We start from the raw sequence: 22,372 nt of genomic DNA, 5'->3' as shown, positions 1-22,372 counted from the left end.
CAGTTTTCGACCAGCTACCACCCCCAAAGCGATGGGCAGACGGAAGCAGTCAACAAGGCTCTTGAACAATATTTACGGTGCTTTGCAGGGACTCAACCCAAGTCCTGGCTGAAGTGGCTTCCCTTGGCTGAATACTGTTATAATACTACGCCACATACAAGCACGAAATTAACTCCGTTCGAAGTAGTGTATGGCAGAGCTGCCCCTCGCCTATGTGATTACATTCCTGGCACCACTGCCATTGCTGCGGTCGATTCTTATCTCCACTCTAGAGATGAAATCATGAGTATCCTGCGTCACAATCTTACAAAAAGCCAAAACAGTATGAAGCGGTTTGCGGATAACAAGAGAACACCCATCTCTTTTGAACTCGGTGATTTGGTTTATTTGAAGTTACAGCCTTATAGGCAACTCTCGGTGGCCCAACGACAGAATCTCAAACTTGCACCTCGGTACTATGGCCCTTATGCTATCCTCCAAAAGATGGGCACAGTTGCTTATAAACTAGACTTGCCTCCAGGTTCTCTCATTCATCCTGTCTTCCATGTTTCACAGTTGAAGAAGTATATTGGGAACACTCCGGTACTCTCTGCCACTCTCCCTCCCATCAATGCTGAAGGACAACCATTACCTACACCAGAATTAGTACTGGACAGACGTTTGGTTAAGAGAGGAACTGCCCCCACAGCTGAATTACTGATCAAATGGCATGGCCAAGATGCCTCCGAAGCCACTTGGGTTCTGTATAGCTCCTTGGCAGACCAGTTTCCTGACCTTGTGGGCAAGGTCTTTTGATGGGGAGGGTATTGTCACGTGCCTTCCAAGTACACTCATTTTGGTGTCTTTGTGCTAGCCGTTGGATAGTGAAGTTCGGTGGATGGTCAAGATTGTTTTGTTTGGGCTACTATTTATAGTATGGGTTGTTGTTAGGGTTGTTGATTTTGGATGTTTAAGACTATTCTGAATCCATGGAGAGCCGCCTCTCTCGAATAGGCACCTCATTGTTGTCCTAGTTATTTACTTCGTGTTCTACTGCTGTAATATCTCTGTTGAAGACTTGTTTACACTTCCATATATATCTATATATATTCCTCCACAGTTGTTTGATATATCTATTGCTTGTGTGGTTTCCACCTGGGTTGCATAACAGTATCTGTCTCGATCCTTTCACTGATCAGGACCCCGCTACTGTATGATCCTCACTCTGTCTACTTCAGTGTTGTTCTTCTTTTCACGTCTTGAATGATGAGATAGTCTTTGCCGTGTTCGATACATTATTGGTAGTTTGGATGGATTTAGACTAGAAAACGAGAAATTCGGTTGACTGGCCTCTTGATTTTGTATGCGAAGGTAGTGTTTGGTTTGTATTTCGTGAGGTTGGAGTATTTGAAAGGCTACTACGAAGTTATCTGCGCTTAAAATACCCTTCTGAATGATTATTTTCTATGTTCGGTTCGCCTCAGGGCTTATGCATTGCTCCAAATTAGATTACTGATTGATTACACTATTACTCTATGGTGCCTAAACAAAAATAATCTTCGTCGGTAATGTTGCTTATGTCTGAGTACAATCACTGTTTGGTTACGTTTGCTGATGGTCATATGTGCGTCCTATGACTCACAATTGGTAATTTATGCATTTTGATGTTGTGTATGTTACCAGCCCAACCAGTTTTCAAAATTTTGAATTTTTTTACGTTGCAGGTTACCAGCTGCAAACATGAGTACCACCTTCAGTGTATTCTCGAATGGTATGTTCTTCCATTGTTTCTGGGGACAAGAAATCCAGTATCTATTTATGCCTGTATCTTGAATGGCCATCTGCTTTCATTTCCTTAAGTAATTTATTTATTGTCTTATAGGTCACAAAGGAGCAGAGAGTGCCCAAATTGTTGGCAGTTATTTTTCTTAAAAGATCCGGCCAGGTACCAAACTAAACTACTCTCTCTTTATGCAACCAGATACCGGCACACATATACGTCATGCCGTGTTGATGAAAAGAATTATTTTGTGCTTATCGTAGCCTGTATTGTTTATGCTTTCCTTGTTCTCCTTGAATTTGACTTCTCTAGCCAAGAACTTCTAGCTGCGGTTGAAAGTGAAAGGCACTGTAGGTCAAGGAATGTATCTCATTCTACTTTAACAACTCATCATCAATTTCATGAGGATGCAGATGTCGAGCGGGTGATCTATTTATTCAGTTTGAGACTATATTTGTTACATTTTTGCTGCATAATCATTTAAGTGATGAGGGTTTTCTACTAATGCAAAAACAAATTTTTTGTAGGATGGCTGTTACTCTGATGACTCTGATTTTGATGAGCATATTATGCAGCATTTTGCTGCTGCTGCTGCTAGCAGAGCACATAATATTGACAGAAGAGTAAGGAAGATATATTCTGTTGGCAGTCCTCTCCAAGTTCTTGTTTCCAGTTCTCCTGTAAATCTACCTAGTGTGAGGCAAAGCTACCCAGTTTCTCTAGGAGAATTTCAGAGCATGAGTGAGTTATCATGCGAGAGTTCACACGTTTCTTGTTCATCATCACCTGTTAATATTCAACCTTTGTCTTCTGTTGAGAACACGGTCTCCAGCGATGCTGGGAACAGAGTTGGCCCTGTGAAACCCAGGTAGTTCAGCTGTACCAATAGTCCTGAAGTGAGTATTTATTTTATGCACCTTCATCCTAGATTCTTATGAGATGCCATGCTGAGTACTATGCCTGGAATTTGATTTCGTAATCACAGTGATTGATACAGATCAACTCTTAATCTTCACACCTGTTAGTTTTGGATTAGGGAATATTATGTTTTCATACGTGTATCTTCTACATATTTCTTATTTGAACTTCGTCTTGGCATCATCTGGTCTTATATTTTTGTTGGGTCATTGTGTGCGGTTATGTATAGACAGCCACCGCCCGAAAATCCACAGCGAACTATTCCAACCTCGTTCTCTGATGCTGTGAAATCCAAGTGGTCTGCTGCTTCAGCCAGGTAAATGAGTTGTGGCTTGGTACCCCTTTGGATTGATCTTTTCTTGACTAAGCTGGCCTAATTTTAAAATGTTTGGATGTTGCCTGATAGTGATAGATACAAGGATTCAATCTCAAAAGGTACTCAAGGTATTAAGGAGAAGCTACTTGCACGTAATAATTCAGTTAAGGACTTGAGCAAAGGAGTTCAGCGCGAGATGAGTGCTGGAATTGCACGAATGATTGAACGGTTAGATCTCACATCAAAACGTACTGGAGCATCGGATATGGATGGTTTCACAACAAAGGAGGGACATCGAATAATTTCTCCTCGAAAGGAAAGGATGTGCTGGAAGACATGATTGCTCAGACACCTAATGAAACAACAGAAGACGTTGAAAATGTTTTGACCTCAGGCTCACCTTCACATATGTCTGGCACTTTAGGTAACCACCTGCAAGTTTCTAATGCGTAGGTGAGCTTCGGAAATTCCTCAGAGGTCCCTTTTACTTTTATAGCTGCCATTACTTTATCTGTGGTTCAGTTTCCGGTACCACCACCTACTCAATTACTTAATTTTCGTAAGAGATGCCTTTTCGAATTGCGGCTCAAGCTTATTCATCTTTTTTCTTTTTTTTTTTCTTTCGTTTGGTAGGGAGGCCATTGCTGCTGTGTTAGATCTGCAGTTACTTGGGTAACTCTGTGTATTGCGCAAGTGACGTGCTGGAAAACACCAATGTCAGTTGGTTTGCGTCCTGCATCATAGCGTGATGGTATGCCAATCAAGGAAGGGTTGTCACTATAAATTACTGGAAAATATTGGGGGCAGATCCTGAAGGAAAAGAAGGCCAAATTATCAGTACGGCTGCAACCTTGAGGGGGAAATTCAACACAATGACTATATCTTAACTTATTCGTAAAAATATATCAATAAAATTTATTCCGTCTGAAGAGAGAAAAAAAAAACTTTGGGATGACATCGCCAGGGAATCACAGTATTAGCATATGAAACGCTGGAGACACTCTTCATTCATCTCTTATTCAGCTAGATAGCTTTGTGGTTTGACAAAAGACTAACTAATCACTTGTCTAGATTGTCATCGCTTAAACAGAACCAAAGCAGCTTTAGATCTGTCCCAGAATAACCTCGCCACCTGAAACCTTGAAGTCAGAAGGCACTTCCTCCACATTAAGGACCTTAACCTTCCCATCATCCACATATGCTGACCACCTATATAGGAAATTAAAACGACTGTCAGTGAAATCCTCATAATGAAATGCATATAGACCATTATGGTCCAAGTCGAATACAAACTAGTGACTAACAGTAAGTGAGGCATTGGATGATCAATATACCCAACATTTAAAGGAGAAGACCTTAGAAGTTTGAAGTCCATTTTGCAATATAAAGCCATATGACGTCTGTTAAATAAATCAAGCTACTTGATCAAGCAGACTTAACGACTAAAGAGATCGCAACTGTACCTTTGAGAGCGATGTCCTAGCAAACCAACAGAAAGATCTTTATCCAACTCCAAGCTCTTGTGGAATTTCCCATCAAAGTCCCCATAAAATTCAATCTGCCAAAGACAACAAGAATGTTGACAATAAAAATTAAAACAGAAAGTAATTTCTAAACCTGATGGAAGCTAACATTGTGCAAGCCTAAGAGGCCTCCATGTGGCTCATCATTTGTACAGATAAAAGAACAATGTTGCTTCATTCATGCAGTTTGTCGCCCAATCCTTATTTCCCATTTTTCTACTAAGCAATGTTCGCAATATCTCTATACATTCAATTATCAAAGTTGCTCCTATAAAAGCTATAGAAAATGAAAGCTTGAAACTAGCTGGTAACTCAATGGTTAGCAAGAGCTAATTTGAAACTATCGTATATATAATGGTAATCATTACATCCTTTAAATATGTAAGAATCCTAAGACAGAAAATTTTTTTTGAGACGGATAATACTAGTTATAAAGGAACAGCCGAACACGTGGCCAAGTGATACAGATGCAATGGTGCAACCAAGAGGTCACAAGTTTAATTCTTGGAAATATATCAAAGGTAAGAGGATAAGAGGCAAAGAGCCAAGAGAATCACTTACAACATCTTTTGCTTGAAGTCTCTCTGCCCACCCATTCATAACATAAGGATCATTAACAGCCACGCATATCACAGAATCGATTCCCTTAGCTTTGAACTTATCAATGTTGTTCTTGTAACTAGGCACATGTTGCGCTGAACAAACTCCAGTGTGTGCACCCTGAAGATGATGAATGCAACATTACATAAGATATCAGCCAACTAAATTACTGGAAGAAGAGATTTCTCTGGTTTATTAGTAAATGAAAATTCCAAAACAAATTGCATTCATTAACATTTTTTACTAGATTCACATGATTGCAAAACAGCACTAGTTAATAATGCTAGTCAGACCAAGCGGCCGACTTTCTTGCTTGCCTAAGATCTTCGATAAATATGTTTCCTGATTAAATGATAAAAAGTTATAAGCCGGGAACTTTGCTGTTATTTACAGCACTCAACAGTCATTTGTCAATTTGCATTCATTGTCCCTCAATATTTAAACAGATTGAGATTCCAACAGGAATCTCAATTACAGATTACAAAAGCATCACAATTTCAAAGGAAATGAAGAAAACCCTAAAAAAAAAGTCAATCTAACAAAACGAGAGAAATGAAGGAGTCACTTACAGGGAGGCCAAATATGACGACTTTCTTGCCCTGGAAAAGAAAATTGACATCAACATTAATGTAATAATCAATCAGAAACTACCTTCAGTTAGATAATCAGCCCAAATTGAAAGAAACACTAACAACTAAGAAGACGAATGAAATGATGCTCGAGTTTAAGGAACCTTGAATATGTCCTTCAATGGCGTGGTAGAGAATTCCGAGGAGACACCTTCGTCCCAGGTCCGAGCCTTCTGGAGCGAGACATCAGGTGCGGCCGAGACTATGTCGTTCCCAACTGCAAGCTTCGCGTAGCCCCTATACGATGCCCCGATTCGAAAACCATCCACCATTGACTTCAGAACAGAGGAGCTTGTACGTTTCAGAATCACAGATGCCATGGCTCTTACGCTGCACAGCTTCTACTTGCTCTGACTTGATTACTGTCTCTCTCGTCTTCCTGGTCTACGCTGATTCCAGAAATCCGAGAACGCGAATCGTATTGGTTGGTAATGGTATGGCGGCGATTGGAGAGTATTTAACTATTTATCTATAAACTTTCGTCTGGACCTTAAGAAGGGTTTATCTAAGGATTATGGACTCATCCAAGTTGGACTGGACTGAGAGTTTCTGGTACGTTTTAAATTGGGTCAATAGGCCCAAGATGTTGAGGTTGGAAACATGGGCTCTAGAGCCCATATAGGCTTGAATTAATATTCGGCAGGCCGGAGATGTGCTTGCAGGCCTAGGGCCTAGTTTGGTAAGACATTTTGAAAATAGCAGATATACTGGTGGAAATGGTGGTAGCAGAAATGTTGGAGAATTTTAGTAGTAGAAATGCTGCTCGAATGTTGTGTGATGTTTGGTTGAACTTTTACTGGTAACATTTTTCCTGAGTAGCATATATTAAATGATAAATATTTTATAATATCAATAAATTTATTTATTTATAATAACACATGAAGTGAGGGTATAAATGGAATAAAAAAATTAATGGAGATAATATTGACTTTTGACGGTGAAATGCTATTAAAATGTTTCATACACAAATAGTATGTCAAAAGTAGCATAAAATGCTGAGTAAAAATGTCTCGGATTACCTGCCAAAAAAACTCGTTTGGTAAGGCAGTAGCATTTATATTAGCAAATAATATAAATGCTACAAAAAATACTCCTCCAAACGGGGCCCTTGAGAAGGGAAGCATACACTTTTGATTCAGGGACACAATACCGTTTCCTACCGAGGAGACGAAACAACGGATTTAAGTAACCTTAATCGTGGTATTCCATTCTTGAGTAGAATCAAAAGGTTCAAACAGAGCTTTTCTTCACGCTGGCTTACATCAAAATTTTAGTCCAAATCGCTTTTGATTGAATTGTGCCCTTCGAAAACAAGAAGAGGATTAAGAGAGCTGTGATGGCGGCGGCGATAAACAGTTATATCACCGACGATTTGGTAACGGCGATTCTCACTTGCCTTCCAGTAAAGTCGCTGCTGCGATTCAGGTGCGTCTGCAAATCATGGAGTGTTCTGACTGAAAACCCAGATTTCATAACCAAACACCATCTCAAACGTAATATTATCGACAACAATACTGTTAATGCGTTTGTGAAGCGTAATGGCGAACCATTCGGTAAACCCATGATGTCTACTCTTAAAGGTGTTGATAATGAAGAAATATTGACTGTAGTAGAATCCAATTTTGTACCATCCTGCGATCAATTAATAATCTGTGGTTCTCGTAATGGCATACTCTGTCTCCATAACCCTGACTTGTATTCGGATGTTATTGTTCTATGGAACCCTTCTACCAGAGATTTGAAAACTTTACCTGAGTCGCCATTGGAGCCCCCGGATACACGTGAAACTCTGTTTGGCGATATTGGGTTTGGTTTTGATCGCAGAACTAATGATTACAAGGTGATACGGTTTGTTCTTTATCGTTGCGATGATGATGACGACAAGGAGGAGGAGGAGGAGGAGCACGATGATGACGACCATGATGAGGAGGAGGAGGACGATGATGATGAGGATGACGACGACGACGACGACGAGGAGGAAGACGATGATGATGAGGAAGAGGAGGAGGATGATGATTATTTTGTTGGACAAGTAGAGTTATACTCTTTAAAGAGTGATTCTTGGAGAGTGATTCCTCGAATGAACGCAGACATTTTTCCATGTTGCTATTACTGCAACACCTACAAGGATGGAGTTAAATATTGGTGGGGAAGGAAATCAACTGATGATTCTCAATGGCTCATGTCCTTCGACATGGTAGAAGAAGTGTTTGAGACAGTGGAGCTGCCCTCTGATTTTGGGGATTTTCGCAATCCTGTATTTTCAGTCTTCAATGGACAACTTTGTATGGTTCTTTACATAGATGACAAAATGGAGTCATTGTTTGAGATATGGGTAATGACTGACAATGGAGTTAGGAAGACATGGGTCGAACAAATGACTATTCAGGTTTCAGGAGTTTTAAGGCCCTTAGAATTTTGGAAGGATAGGGGATTGTTTTTGGAAGATGACCAGGGGCAACTAGTCTTGTACGACATTCGTACCAAAGAGATGAAGAACCTTCAACTCCGTGGGAAGAGATATACATTTCAAGTTGTAAACTATGAGGAGAGTCTTGTTCCAATCAATAGCAGACGAGCTCAAAACAATAATACTGAGGTTGAGGAGCAACAAGGACTTGCATCTCAGATGATGGTTCTTCATGACCTTTCAGAGAAATGTTCCTTTAATGTGAGAATGCAATTTTGAATGTTTATGGGTTTTTATAGTTATATTATTTTGATGATTTCTTCAATCCGAACTTGAAACTTCTTGGTTGGCTAATCTCCTCAAGATGTGAAGTTTTCTTTACATGATTTTTAGCCTCTATGAACACTTTCAATTCTTCTCTGCTAATGCTCCATTCTGTGATTTTGTATGAGAAATCATTCTTGCAGTTTAATACATTTTCTAGCTTGTCTTAAAAGCTGCTTTTTCAACCATATGATTATGAAGATGCATCTTTTATCATGTACAAAAGATATGAAGGAAATTAATGAAGAGTTTGTGGTTTTGGAGTGGCATTCAAAGTAGCACAGATGGTTTACAGTTTAAATGAGAAGTTCTCTTTCTGTTTGGTGGACTGCCAAATCAGAAAGGAAAGAAAAAAAAACTGGCTGCTCGTTAGATTGAAAAAAAATAAAAAAGAAATCAACTAGAGTTTGATCCACGTCTGCAGAACTAATATCAGTCCTCAAATTCCCTTCTTGATGCATCTTTACTAATGGTTAAAATGCAAAGCCATGAAAACTGTGTGAGAGAACTCCAGTTTGTGCAACATCAGTTAGAGAACTCGATTTGAAGTCCAATACTCTCCTTACAGCAGCACGAGGAGACGAGAATCCAGAGTATTGCCAAAAAACAACAGCTTCTATCAGGAAACTTGCCACACCAATAACCAGCACAAGGAGTGCTAGGATCCTACGATAAAGAAACCATATTGAATGTTCAATCTCCAAATTTGCAGAAAGAAGTCATTCAATTTCAGGCATAACAATAGATAATCATATATTACAACTTGAGTTTGATCATTAAGCAGGAAGCAGAAATATGTGGTTTAGTATTAATTTCTCTAGTAAGGTTGTTCCTAACACTTGTAGAATCACGAAAAGTGTGGGAATCTATGTGATAACTCCGTAACATATAAGATCTTTAAAATCATAAGTGAGCTAGACTGAATAGAAAAGGCATAATAAGACTGAATGCTTTACAAAACATCAGAGAGTTTAGAACAACATTATTAAATGAGAGAACTCAATTGTGAACTATCTTCCCGAAATTCCAAAAAGTTTATGCAATATAAAGAAGAAATGGAAGAAGAACCAAACAATATAAATCATTGTGATTTAATCCCAGGAAAATATCACGGGAAGACAAAGTTTAACAATTCTGGACCACTTCACCAACAAAGCAGCCCTCCAAAGTTTTCACAATTTGGAAGGGTGACAAAGTGCAATAGAAAGATGACCCTATTAAGAAAACCCTGTTAGAATAATGTATAAAAGATGTGAAATGTCACAACCCAACAAGGTAGCTTATTAATTTATCACTTCTTAGATTGAATGACAAAGTAACAAATCTTAACACATCTCCATATAATCCAAGCGCTTCATCAATTCTTGAGTTAGGAAATTAACCAATCATCTCATGTCATGAAAGTTAATAGGCTAGATTGGGGAGCCACAAATATTGTGTTCTTGGCCATATTTAATGATATCCCATCACATAACCACCAGTTACACCATAGCCATGTCGCAGGAGAGTGCTTTCCCACATATAAAACAAACATTGAATAAGGTGACGCCATGCAGCAAATAAGTACGAAACTAAATCAGTTTCTGAGATACTCACTACTCTGTGCATGCCACTTGCCACTTCTCTATAATTCCATACCAATTCCATTGGAAACATAGAGCTGCAATGCGTAATACACCAGCAGCGACCACCTCAATATATGCCATCAAGAATGATCTCTGAGGTGATAAACCGGCAGTTGCTATAGACAGTAAGAATCCTTCAAAGTTGCAAGAGACAATGAAACTAGCAGATTTTATGCCGTTTAAGGCTTTCTTGGCAACTTCGTCAGCTTTCATTGCACCAGAAGAGCTGGCTATCGTACTAGTGAGTGGTGGCTTTCGCCTGTTTTCTGCAATGATGAGCAACCCATCAGTATATTGACTCTATTGACTTACATAGGACATTCAAACAAAGGTCCTTCAAAATTGAAAATGGAAATGCTTGATAGGCATCAAGAGAAACAGACTACTCTCTAAAGTCACGTATTGAAGTACTGCAATATTCTTTTCTGGTGACATAGTAAGCATGTCTTGCCATACATATATTATTGCAATCTATGCATGAAGAAGGATCCAAGCTTTTTCTATCAAAATAGTATCAAGAATAAAATTAGAAAAAGTACCAATGAAAGGTCAATTTGGAAGCAGTTTATCTGTCTTCATCATCGAAGTCTATTAATAACATTCCAAAGTTATAAACTCTCACAACCAAGCGAAGAAATATAAATTACTAATTTATTATGAGAAGATTAACTCCATCAGCCTTGCATCCGTCCTAAGCTTGAATAAAAGAGAAGGGTCGCGCTAGGCTGACAGCACACGTAAAACTTTGTCAAACCTATGAATATGAGTCAAAATGGAAATTTTGTTGGAGAGTTCCATGCACGCAACACGTTGCATTGGAACCCGGGTGCATCTTATGGGTGGAATGAAAATTGAGATCGGTATTTACAATATCCAGAAACCAATTTGATTTTCTATCGGGCTAATCCACAATGGAAGACAATGTTTTTATTAAACGAGTTAAAATTGTGCAAAGCCTTTCTCACCCAAGCTGCTTAAACTTCAGGGACTTTCAGTCCAACAGAGGGAACATACAACGTAGCAACCCTCAGTCATGAAACATACAAATAAAATTCACAAAGAAAAACCTTTATACTTAACTCACTCAGGCTGCTGACTTATTGTAATCTTCTCACTTGCAATATACATATTAATGAACTACAAAGCAGTCAAGCAGTGAAGGGAGCTAGGTAACAATTAAGTTTCATACCTTCCTCTAGACCAGGAGTTTCAGTATCTGGAGGGAATATAAGAGAAACATGAATATTATCCACAATGACCTCCTGCTGCAGTGCTTCTGCTAAACCACGAAGCCCAAATTTACTAGCTGAGTAAGCTGAGTATCCATAGATACCAACCTACAACAAAAATAATTCAAAATAAATATAAAGGCCAACAAAATCACTAAATATTTCTAGCTCCGACAGCACTAATTGAATATATGCTCGGATTAACACTAGCTTAGTTCTATAAAATACCTCAAGGAACAAAAGTAAAAGAAATAGGATTTCAGCTTAAGATCAAGAACTTATGGTACCTGACCGGCCTGTGATGACATGAGCGCGATGGAGGCAGGCCCACGGTCCTTCCTGGCTTCCTTCATGGAAGGCAATGCAGCCTTGATCATGTTAAAGCTCCCCATCAGATTGACGTCCAACATGAACCTCACCTCATCCACATCCTGCTTCTCAAGCTCCTGAGGCACGAAAACCCCCTGATTCACAATCAACACATCAATAGGCCCCGCCTCTTCCACCGCTTTCTTCACCGCTTCGTAGTCCCTCACATCGGCAGCGAAAATCTCGACCTCTTTGCCTGTGGCAAGACGGACGGCCTCCCTCGCTTCCTCTAGCTTATTGCGAGACCTGGCCAGAATGGAGACGCTTGCCCCTTCAGAAGCGGCCTGGTGGGCCAGGGAGAGGCCGATGCCGCTGGAACCGCCAGTGATGAACACGTGACGGTCCTTGATTGAGATTTTAACAGGGCGGGGTCGTACGACGACGTAAAGAAATAAGAGCAGGGGGAGAGGAAGGAGTAGTAGAAGGAAGAGGTAGTAGAGGTACTGGTCGGCCATTGATGGAGCAACTTCTTCTACTGGCGAGGAACACAAAGGCTGAGTCTCTGAATTGAAATGTAATTGAACAAAACAATGGACATTTTCGAATAGCAAGCAAGACAGAGTGGCGGACGATCTTGGCTTGTGCGTAGGGCGTAGACTACGAAGTACGAACTATGAAGCACGTCTGTCGCGACGTGACCATGGGCTTATTAGGCCTTTTAAGTTCAGCCCAAATAGATTGGAATTGGAGTGTAGGGTTGGCCCAGTTCAAAAATTTAAAATGGCCTGGCTGTGGGAGCCCAAAAAAGAAAAGACGGCTTTTACGGGGTATTTGGTTCATAATTATGTGATGTGAGGATGACATGAGTATGAGGCGATTGTGGGGTGATCATTGTCATATTTGATATAAAATAAATAGTGAATATGAGTGTCAGAATTTTAATACTACAATTTTCATGTTGCATTTTTTAAAGAAAAATTAAAAACAATATTTTATAATAAATATAAAATAGTCTTTTATACATTAAGGGTTAGTTTGGTAAAGTATTTGTAAAGTAGCAGATATGCCAACAGAAATTGTGGTAGCAGAAATGCTTGACAATTTTAGTAGCAGATATGCTGCTTGAATGTTGTGTGATGTTTGGTTGAACTTTTGCTGGTAACATTTTTGTTGTGTAGCATACTATAATAAATTACGTGCAGGGGTATTATTCATATTAGTTGTAATTATCCAATTGTAAAAATTAATATATATAATTTATATATATTAATTTTAACAAATTAAATATACGTAGTTAATTATCAATTAATAAATGAATTAAAGTTTTAATTAAATTAAATTTATTTTTTTATTAAATGAGAAATATTTTATAATATGTGGAACTACTTCACTTGAAGATTTTTGTTGTCTTACAATTACACAAAAATATATCCATATAAGTTTAACACATATGAGGGTAAAATTGGAATAAGCATATTATGATGGGGATAACATGGAGAAAAGCTGGTCAAATGTGGTGAAATTGTATCAAGTAGTAGCATTTTTAAAAGTAGTATAAATGGTCTCTCAAAATCTCTGGGAATATGTGCTCATATTATGGTGTTTGGATGACCACCAACATTTATAGTTGCAGGTAGTATAAATGCTAATAGAAATTGTTATCCAAACGGGGCCTAAAACTCATTATCCCTCGTGGAATATAACCACTCTCACCATTTTGATACTTACCAAGCCGACATGTGACATTTTATGGTCTGAGAGGAAGGAAATATGGAAGGTCCAGGTCGTTATAGGCAACTGTGATTTTGTTTTCCAATCTGAGCTGGTCTCCATGTGCCTACTTATCAAACTTGAGTTTGTGTTTGAAAATAAATTTGTTGCTGAGGTGGCTGGCTAGTATACAACCACAAGATTCATCCAACTGAGCTCTCCAACTTGTGACTGTAGGATTAGACTATTGGTTCAAAAACTCCGATCTTATACCAATTCAACTAGGGATTTCTCTTTGTAAATTAAATTAATACAAATGGATCCTAGGTAGTAATCAAATAGAAACTGCAGAAGGAAGACAGATGCCATTAATGTGGTTTTAAAACATTCAAACAAACTTTTATTGAAACAGAAAACCAACTATACATAAGTAGCTTGAGCAAGGGGCTAACTAGAAAGCAAAGCACCCAAGAAGATAAAAAGCTACTACCTACAAAGAAGTTGCTACTAAAGCATGGCGTTTTAGCAGCCCATTCTACGGATCGATAGTTAACACTGTTTATGAACCTCCTTAAGCACCACTCACATTTACAACCACTCGAAATACCTTTTTTTTCTCTACCGGATGGACACATGGATATGAACACTCATAGATAAGAACTGGCCTCTAGCTACTCTGTGGCTGCAACAACTGAGATGGCTCTTCCACCTGTAATTTCAACCCACCAACTCGACGAGTCAGTTGAATTCCAACCGACATAATATTGTTATTGGGTCATGGTCGAAATGAAGAATTGGTGGACCAACGCCACTATAATATTGAAGAGAGATCTCAATCAAATTGCAAAATGCTGAACCGGTGAAAGAAACAACCATCGTTTTACCTTGAAGGTAGCACCCCAGATCTCTTCTTCCCTAGCAGGAACTGCGGTGATCCTGTTCTTAGGATTCTCATAGCTTCTCAGTTCTCCCACTGCAGTGGAGAAGAAACATCCTGCAATATCAAAGCGCATTAATTGTCAAAAAAACCCTTAACAAGTAGAGAAATTTAGAAGAAAAATGAAATGTTTTCGGCAATAATAGTAATCACTAATCACTTGTCAATATGCTTGACATAATTGATAAGAAAAGATACAATATTTCATATATAGAGCAGTTCTGTGGACCAATAATTTATTCCTAATATGCAAAATATTTTGGTTAACCCACCTTGAGGAAAAGAAGCAAGTGACTTGCCACAAGCACCCTTAAGTAATTCAGCATCATTTGCGAAGGCCACATATCCATCAGCGGTGATTCCCCAATAGAGAGGGACCTTTCCAAATTGATCCTGTCATAATAAAAACCCAACCCAATCATTATCAGAGACGAACTAGGCTATTTCCTTTACCAATACATTTTATAGGTGGTCGGAATAGCTTACAGAAGCCACAAACAAGGTGGAGGTGGACTTGTCAAAGACGATGAAAGCAAAATTCCCACTGAGGTGGCCAACAACATGATTAGCAGGGTAGGGAGCCCGATCACGAAGAGTCTTGTAAGCCTCAATGACCAAAATCACCTCATTTGCCGACTTCGAAAGTCCATATTGCTGCCTCAAACTTCCCAAGTTGTCAAGCACTCCCTCGAACAAGCAAAAGATCTCATCCTTTACAGCAAATGATCTGCAAGACCCAGTACCAGAAAACTTGAGCAATCTCATAACATTCGAACCATATGGGATAGGTTGAATGAATATCTGCTTAAATAATGCAATCACATTTGAATCCAGCAGAAAATGGTTGAAGTCCCATTTCTATATTAAAGGTCATTAGACTTTTCCATCACACCAATACTTTTTTTAGATAAGAGGGGAAGAAAAATACCAACACAACACATCAGTAAAGCTCCACACAGATAGCTCAATAGAAGAATACAACACCACATCAGGCTGGCTGACCACTCAATCCCCATGGGAAAAAAAAGAGGACCAGTACTCGATCCCCATAAAATAAAAGTAGGCAGGCAGGCAGGTAGATCAAGCCCATAAATATCCTATCTTGCTCAGAAAAAATTAATTAATTAAGCTTAAACAGAGCCTTTTACTTCACTCTAGGCCCAGCCACATTGGTTTCGACTTTCAGAGGACGGCAGTGACCAAACGTCCACGTTGTCCAAGATATCATCACGACCATTCACGTGGTTTGTTATTCACGTTGACTCTAGTATGACTATATGTAACAGTACACAGATGGCGTGTGATTAGTAAATAGTCGCTTCAAGACAAATTTGCAAAAGCGGGATGATGCCATGTGGCAGTCAAGAAGTTGCATGACCCCTCCGGTATGGTATATTGGAATGGCCTCCGTAGGCCACCCCCAACACCACCTTTATCGTATCAGGCATGGCCCAACACCAACATGATTCATTCATTATCCTATCCAAATCTCTCTGTTCTGGTTTATTATTTTTATTTCTCTATACGCTTTTAGCCGGAGAATTAAAGCGAATATAGATCTACGCAGAAGGCCAGATCTCCGGTAACTATAAGTTATCAGTCCAAAACAAGATCAAGCGTTCTTAACCAGTCTGATCACACGACTGTTTATCTCACTTTTATAGCCAAATAGAGGACCTAAGCACCGGATGATCAAGAAACTTGGATTTTACTGGACAGTTAACCACATATCAATCATTTCTCAATTGAGGCGCTAAAAAGAGTAAAATTATAGAAATAAAGCAATATTACGGTTAGTAGGGTCGATTATCACGAGGTCGTCGTGTTCTGCTGGAATTACCTGGGCTGCAGAGGGGATTCGTTCTTGTGAGTATACGCCAGTTGGACATGGTCTCCGATCTGCAAGGACACGGCTGAGTCATTGCTCCCAAGGAAGCGGTTCACCAGCGCTGACGCCGTGATTTTTGGGGACGGAGTACGGCAACCGGCGGCCACAAGCTCTTCCGGTGGAGAAACGATCGTGCTGCTGAACACTCCCAACATTCTCACACAACAAAAGAACTCTCTCCCTCTCCCTCTCCCTCTCCTAAAACAATCAAAAAACAAAAAAACTCCCTCGCTCTAGCAAGAGAGTTGAGAGCACGGACATGGAGTTGTTGCAGAGGATAGGCCTTTCCATTTATAGGGAAGTCGAGGTCCTCGAGGAGGATATTTTGGACATTTTATTTATTTTTTAAAATTCTGATTTTATTATAAAATCCAATGAAAAACGAGGAGGCACGTGTAGTGGGCTCACACGGCGACTATTTTATTTGTCCATGTGTAGTGGATAATAGTAGTGGGCCCGACTCGATGGCATTCATTTGTCAGCCGTTGATGTTCATGTGTCAATCCACCGATGAGAGATTCCAAGATGGGTCTAATCTGAAGTGGACAAGAACAGGTGTACGGGAGTAAGAATTCCTTAATTTGGTTGCAGTATTGCACATAAACGATCGGTTTTTGACACTAAGTGCATCGGTTGTTCGGTTATCGTCAGTTTCGATTGCTTATGAATCGGTTCTCACTAAACTTTTTTCAAATAACCATCGTTCGGCCGGTTAATTGTTCGATTCGGTTGTTTGGATAATTGCACAGTTCCCTATATATAAAATGTCAAATTGTATGATAAATCGTTGGCCATGACGTAGAAGAGTATGATATTTGTCTAGTAACCAAAAGTTAATATAGACGGGTCCAAGCTTGTTACACCAAAAACCATGGATGGACCTCTAAGTTTCCCGTTGTCTATAGCAACTACGGCCCATAAAAAAATGAATTTTGAGAACATTTTTTAATGGGTAAAGAAGAAGATAAAATACCTAATTTGCTAATGAATCAACACAACACACATTGATATTTGCTTGTGGGTTTGAGGACATGCAAACCACAAAATTGGTCGAGAATTAATCATTACAATGCATCTTACCAAATTATTTGTCCCACGACGTTTGACAAAGTCAAGTGATGTAGGATTATAAGAGTAAGCCTCATTTCATATCCGTGAGTCATTTTTTCCTTTCAGGTTTAAGTGTGTATCATTAAGTGAGACGATCAAAGAATAAACAAAATTGTGTAGATTAGATGTATCTATAGAAATCAATAAATTTAAAAACCGACAATATAGATGTGTGAGTAGGGGGTGAAATTTTCAGGAAGGCATCTAACGATTTCAATTGGATTGGTTCATTCTTCCTACACACTTTGATACGTACGTAAACTATTCAAATTAAGATACACATAGTGGAAATCAAAAGGGGTGAAAGTGTACAGCAAAAAATTGCTGACGTGTAATGATTCTTTTTGGATAAATATCGAAGAACTATCATGCGCCCATGGTTTTCTACGTGTGGATCAAGGGGTCCCAAGGTTTTGTGTGGTTGGTATTGACTATTGAGTATTATCCGCATTGGACTTTCCTAAGACTGGGCCGTGATGGGCCAAGAAAAATTAAATGATTAAGCAAAATGATAAATTAAATTATTATCTGTAAAGAAGAAAAAAAAAAGAGTTAAATAAATATTTTTCTATTGAGGAATTCAAAAGAAAAAAGAAAAAAAAAATTTAAATGAGTTAGCAGTAATTACTAATTTCCATAAATAACAGTGAATCGTAAAAAGATTAAAGAAGATAGACACAAAAACATAGTAATATTTAATATGGTTCACGATAATCGTCAAATTTTTAATTTGTCAAAAAATATGTACAACATGAACATGCTCAATTTCCCGAGGCCTGTTGGCCCCTGCCTCGTTAATTCATGATCAGACTCCACAAAACCTATTAGATTCAATTTGAATCTATCAAGATTTGAGACGTGCGAAAATATGAGTAGTTCTATATATATGTTTATTTTCAATATGTCAATAGTCAATAAGAACGACATTTAATCAACCATAGAACGTCCTAATAAAAAGAAACCATAAATATTTTAGATGAACATTATTTGCACCATATTTTTTATTAAATACATTTCAATCTAATGTGTTTTCAAATGTTGAATAGAGTGTACTTAACAAAAAAAAAATATAAATAATGTTCATCAACATTTTATGAAGACACAATAATTTGCTTTGCCACTGTCAATCACGTCACTATATATATATATCCATTAAGATAAAGTCCTAGTTCCATCAACGAATGCACAACAAAAAAGTCCAAATCCAATCATGAAAAAACAGGAGCATGTCCTAATTACGTGTTTGCAGAAGAGTAATAATACAACAATCATGGACCACATAGTCAAGTCTAAGATAAGATGGCACCATAAATTTTTTTCCTTTCCTCTCCATGATTTATGTTCCAATTGCCATATATTTGTATTATTCTCTCATGAATAAAAGGTCACTTCTCTTTTTTCTTTTTTTTTTCCATCTCATGTAAGATGGAGACAACCTCTAATTGAATTGGTGGAGACAAACTCCTCCAATTCAATTGGGGAAGGTTACATGGGTCGGGTCAAGCCTATCATGGGCGATCCAAATTCCATATCCGAATTTCCAACCGGCATTATGAAAATAGTTTGTGAAATGATTTTTTTTAAATAAAAATATAATAAAAATCATAATATAATATCATGAAGAAAAAAATCAGGACATAGTAATTATTGGTGGTGATGTTCTGTTGAGACCATATATCCCACATTTCGTTGGGTAAGTCCCAACCAAGTGATATATAGGTGAACTCCATTCTTTATAACTATAAGATTTTTTTTCTGAGTCTAGTGAGTTGAGCTTTTAACTCGTAGTAGGTGGGTTTGCTCAATGAGTTGGGTTTCAACGTGTAATAGTTGGGCTCAGGAGAAAAAAAGTCATGTAGGCCCGACGTACTCACGAGAATTAAATAATTCAAAACGGATAATATTGTTTGCGTGTATGAGGGTGTAAATTTATGATAAATTCAATTATGGGAGTAATTGGAATCTAAACAAATTAAAGAGAAATAGTCTCTTATGAAAGGGAAAGATCGATTACAACAAATAAATCACAGCCACTTATACAAAGACCAACAAATAAAGTGACACCACATATATGATATATGTCTCGTTCCATTCCATAGGATTGTAACAACTCTTAGGATAGCTTGATATTAAACCTCCTTGGCCAATACGTTTTGATAAAGTTAGCATAAAAAATATTCACATAATGTATGCATGCCCCACTTTGGAATATCAAATAAGTTGCATCATGGCAACTCCTTTAATTTTTATCTACCATTCATAGCTCTCATATTTATTTATTTGTCATTTATTTTTCTTGGCAATCACTTTCATTTCATTGTGCAAAAGCTTTAAAAATATATTTCTGTTTTTACGTAGTTTTCGTCAAGAAAAAAAAAAACAATTTTTGTGACGTGTTGTAATGAAATTACTTTACCAACTATAGTATTATGCACAAATCCAGCCCAATGGCACACGGGCAAACAATTAGGATAGCTTTAGTCACATTCCGATTTTTTCTAAAGACATCCCCATCAACTAATTTTTATAAAGGGTGATAAACTTAGATTGGGGTATCTTTAGAAGAAGCCGAGATGTGACTAAAGCAAACCAAACAATTTTAAGCGTAAGGTGTCGTGGGACAAAGAGGTGCACATATCCAATTACGTTACGGAAGGCCAAGGCCCAAATCTGCGTTCAAAAGACGTTTGGACCAACCAAGATATCGTGGAATGACTCAAACCCAGATGTCAATAGGCTCACAGGATTCGTTGGGCTCAACAGGCACAAAGGCTTGGCTCAGTACCAAGCCCACTACCTCGAACAAATTCTACACTCCAGTAAACCCAGTCACCAAATCATGTGCCTTAGCCAAACTGACCACCAAAAGGTCTTATATTTATAAGGTATTTGAGGACTAATACAAGCACAGAGTAACTAAACAACAATACTTAGTCATAATTGGCAAAGCATAAATACTTTTTTTAAAAAAAGTAATTCTGATAGTACTACTTTCACTTTCCTCAAAGCCAGAGGGTTCAATATATCATCATGGCCAACTTCACAACCTGAAATGTAGCAATGGAGAGGTGCCATCGAGCCCTTTTGAGAAATAGACGTTAAAGTAGTCTCTTGCATCGATTTCTTTGTAAATTGGGGGATTTTCTTCAGATAACAATTGCTTTATTGGCTTGCAAACCATAGAGTTATTCCCTGGTGAAATTGGGGGCCTGAAGAAACTTACCACTGAGATTCTTGGACCTACTTGGTTTGCCAGTACTCTGTGAGTGGCACTAATGAATCTGTCATTGGTGATGAGCTGCACAAGCAAAGACATATTATGAAAGCATAAAATCTCTTTTACAAGAAAAATATGATGCCTTATCCAGTTCTCAATCCAAGATATAGAATACTTCAAATGAAAGCACAACTAATTTCAAGTACTCAAAAACGTAACATAAAATGCATCAAAATTAACCTTAACATAACAACTTGCCTGAAGAAGATCACCAATGTTTACTACCAGAGCACCATGTATGGGATGGACATCAATCCATTGATTCTCTTGGAAAACTTGAAGACCATCCAATTGATCCTGTAAAAGTACTGTGAAAAATGAACCATCAGTGTGTTTGGTGGTTCCCATGGTCAGTTTTGGTTCAGGACAGGCTGGATAGTAGTGACCAAGAAAAAGAATTCCCTCAGCACAACCGAAGTCTTTCAAATGGCTTGGATTAAGTCCAAGAGCCTCAGTAGTAATTCAAACAGAGTAATTCCAAGATTCATCACTTGCTCCTTGTACTGAATCACTATCTCCCTGCAATTCCGTAAATTCATCAAACACATGCCGTGCATAAAGCAATGGCTAGTATTTCGTACCACCAGTAACCTGCAGGCGTCGGGCAATTCTTCTGGGTTAGGCGGATTCGGAGCCAGAAAGCAAGAAAACGTGTCTCTCCAATTAGCTGTTGATGATTGGTACAGATCAAAATTGGACATGTAGAAAACCCTTTTCGAGAAATCGCGACAGTAAAATTCTTTCTTGACCTCGGAATCTTGTTCGTGAAATCTGCGTATGCCATCAATCATCTCATCCAGAACACTAGTAGGGATTCCATGATTGACCAACTGAAAGAAACCCCATTTCTCGCTTGCTTCATTAATTTTTTCAACGATCTTGTTCCGTGAGTCTGCGCCTTCATGGATGTCTTGGAGGTCTATGATGGGAACACTGAATTGGGAACTAGACCCAGAAGAGAAGTCCTCATGAAAGCTTGGTTCTTCACACCTGAATATATGGGGTACCTCTGCCACTCCAGCATCTACTAGTCCCTTAACACCTGCTTTTGTATCATCAAAAAGCTGCAGTTCTCTTTTTCTGTCACAGTTTAACCCATTTTCTGCAGAGGCGCCATCACCATTTGTAACCACCATAGTTGCAGTGGAAATGTTGAAATGTCACGTTACGTAGAAGTTTGACGGAGAAGATATAGGAGATGTTTATTTGACCGGACAACGTCCGCATTCTTGCCGGTATGGAGTGGGCCCAAAGATAGGGTTTGGGCCCAAGCTATTTGTTCAGGTTTAGCCCAGGACAATAATTGGGTCTAACAACCTAATCAAAAGACCGGGCCACCACAATTTATTGACAGGCGTGATTGAGAATAAACCGAAAACTGAAAGGGTCCTATGGAAAATAAGTTCAAAGGGGATAGTCTTGATTTTTAACATCGTGTCGGAGTGGAGTCTCGATCCTATAAAGACTTCCATCCATTTGACTCACCTGTTGGGCCTTTCGAATATTCTTATGGATAGACCACCCAAAAGGTGAGATGTATCATATGAAACCTAACCGGTATAATTCACTTGTTGAGTCTCGCAAAACTAAGCACGCAAGTGCAGAAAAAGTGTTTAGAAGTACAAAATGTCACACATCGGTTAGGTGAGAGCCAACTATGTGATTTATAAGTTTAAGTCCAAATCCTCTCAATCAAAGACGACTCTTTTATGAGTAGAATTGTGTGGGTCTTAAGGGCAAAAGCAGAAAATACCTCTATAAGTGTATTGGGCCAAACCTTTTCACCCCTTTCTCATCCTTTCAAATTC

At 38.6% G+C, this 22,372-nt stretch overlaps 5 protein-coding genes, 1 long non-coding RNA gene and 1 pseudogene across 6 annotated transcripts; 3 read left to right on the top strand and 4 right to left on the bottom strand.

The window, feature by feature from the left end:
* Nucleotides 1-968: 968 nt before the first annotated feature.
* LOC120012661 (E3 ubiquitin-protein ligase RHF1A-like) lies at nt 969-3,077 on the top strand. Its single transcript, XM_038864099.1, has 7 exons — nt 969-1,003; nt 1,100-1,190; nt 1,704-1,750; nt 1,862-1,924; nt 2,072-2,183; nt 2,287-2,627; nt 2,907-3,077. The coding sequence occupies exons 1-7, from the start codon at nt 969-971 to the stop codon at nt 2,995-2,997; spliced, it is 780 nt and encodes a 259-aa protein (XP_038720027.1). The 3' UTR covers nt 2,998-3,077.
* A 16-nt stretch (nt 3,078-3,093) lies between these two features.
* Nucleotides 3,094-4,042, top strand: LOC120012936. The gene is made up of 2 exons (XR_005471312.1): nt 3,094-3,446; nt 3,627-4,042. It is a non-coding gene; the product is annotated as an uncharacterized LOC120012936 (long non-coding RNA).
* LOC120012935 (peroxiredoxin-2F, mitochondrial) lies at nt 3,852-6,201 on the bottom strand. The gene is made up of 5 exons (XM_038864502.1): nt 5,850-6,201; nt 5,686-5,715; nt 5,078-5,236; nt 4,457-4,551; nt 3,852-4,202 (listed from the first exon to the last, which is right to left on the bottom strand). The coding sequence occupies exons 1-5, from the start codon at nt 6,063-6,065 to the stop codon at nt 4,097-4,099; spliced, it is 606 nt and encodes a 201-aa protein (XP_038720430.1). The 5' UTR covers nt 6,066-6,201; the 3' UTR covers nt 3,852-4,096.
* Nucleotides 6,202-6,861: 660 nt separating this feature from the next.
* On the top strand, nt 6,862-8,875 carry LOC120012933 (F-box protein CPR1-like). Its single transcript, XM_038864500.1, has one exon. The coding sequence runs from the start codon at nt 7,082-7,084 to the stop codon at nt 8,432-8,434; it is 1,353 nt and encodes a 450-aa protein (XP_038720428.1). The 5' UTR covers nt 6,862-7,081; the 3' UTR covers nt 8,435-8,875.
* Nucleotides 8,718-12,304, bottom strand: LOC120012934 (3-dehydrosphinganine reductase TSC10A-like). Its single transcript, XM_038864501.1, has 4 exons — nt 11,621-12,304; nt 11,294-11,441; nt 10,076-10,370; nt 8,718-9,145 (listed from the first exon to the last, which is right to left on the bottom strand). Coding segments are annotated over exons 1-4 (981 nt in total). The 5' UTR covers nt 12,158-12,304; the 3' UTR covers nt 8,718-9,144.
* A 1,394-nt stretch (nt 12,305-13,698) lies between these two features.
* LOC120013702 (stem-specific protein TSJT1-like) lies at nt 13,699-16,452 on the bottom strand. The gene is made up of 5 exons (XM_038865594.1): nt 16,130-16,452; nt 14,776-15,016; nt 14,562-14,682; nt 14,237-14,346; nt 13,699-14,061 (listed from the first exon to the last, which is right to left on the bottom strand). Exons 1-5 carry the CDS (start codon nt 16,330-16,332, stop codon nt 14,020-14,022), a joined length of 717 nt encoding a protein of 238 aa, XP_038721522.1. The 5' UTR covers nt 16,333-16,452; the 3' UTR covers nt 13,699-14,019.
* A 3,664-nt stretch (nt 16,453-20,116) lies between these two features.
* LOC120012269 lies at nt 20,117-21,738 on the bottom strand (annotated as a pseudogene).
* Between the last annotated feature and the right edge of the window lie 634 nt (nt 21,739-22,372).

This window comes from Tripterygium wilfordii, chromosome 13 (genome assembly GCF_013401445.1).
Source record: "Tripterygium wilfordii isolate XIE 37 chromosome 13, ASM1340144v1, whole genome shotgun sequence".
Taxonomy (NCBI): domain Eukaryota; kingdom Viridiplantae; phylum Streptophyta; class Magnoliopsida; order Celastrales; family Celastraceae; genus Tripterygium; species Tripterygium wilfordii.
Note: the sequence above shows the minus strand (reverse complement) of the source record. Positions and strands in the feature narration are given on the sequence as shown.

Bases quoted from the DNA above. Each gene is read 5' to 3' on its own strand.
- LOC120012934 (XM_038864501.1), bottom strand. From the start codon at position 12,157: ATGGCCGACCAGTACCTCTACTACCTCTTCCTTCTACTACTCCTTCCT. The intron at 11,442-11,620 runs GTACCATAAGTT...TTTTTGTTGTAG, and splicing joins TGTCATCACAGGCCGGTCAG to GTTGGTATCTATGGATACTC. The intron at 10,371-11,293 runs GTATGAAACTTA...TCATCATTGCAG, and splicing joins AACTCCTGGTCTAGAGGAAG to AAAACAGGCGAAAGCCACCA.
- LOC120012661 (XM_038864099.1), top strand. From the start codon at position 969: ATGGAGAGCCGCCTCTCTCGAATAGGCACCTCATT. The intron at 1,191-1,703 runs GTATGATCCTCA...TTTACGTTGCAG, and splicing joins CTGATCAGGACCCCGCTACT to GTTACCAGCTGCAAACATGA. The intron at 1,925-2,071 runs GTACCAAACTAA...TGACTTCTCTAG, and splicing joins TTCTTAAAAGATCCGGCCAG to CCAAGAACTTCTAGCTGCGG.
- LOC120012933 (XM_038864500.1), top strand. From the start codon at position 7,082: ATGGCGGCGGCGATAAACAGTTATATCACCGACGATTTGGTAACGGCG.
- LOC120012935 (XM_038864502.1), bottom strand. From the start codon at position 6,065: ATGGCATCTGTGATTCTGAAACGTACAAGCTCCTCTGTTCTGAAGTCA. The intron at 5,716-5,849 runs GTTCCTTAAACT...TTTCTTTTCCAG, and splicing joins CATTGAAGGACATATTCAAG to GGCAAGAAAGTCGTCATATT. The intron at 4,203-4,456 runs GTACAGTTGCGA...TTTCCTATATAG, and splicing joins CTAGGACATCGCTCTCAAAG to GTGGTCAGCATATGTGGATG.
- LOC120013702 (XM_038865594.1), bottom strand. From the start codon at position 16,332: ATGTTGGGAGTGTTCAGCAGCACGATCGTTTCTCCACCGGAAGAGCTT. The intron at 14,683-14,775 runs GTAAGCTATTCC...TTATTATGACAG, and splicing joins CCACCTTGTTTGTGGCTTCT to GATCAATTTGGAAAGGTCCC. The intron at 14,062-14,236 runs GTAAAACGATGG...TTGAAATTACAG, and splicing joins TCTGGGGTGCTACCTTCAAG to GTGGAAGAGCCATCTCAGTT.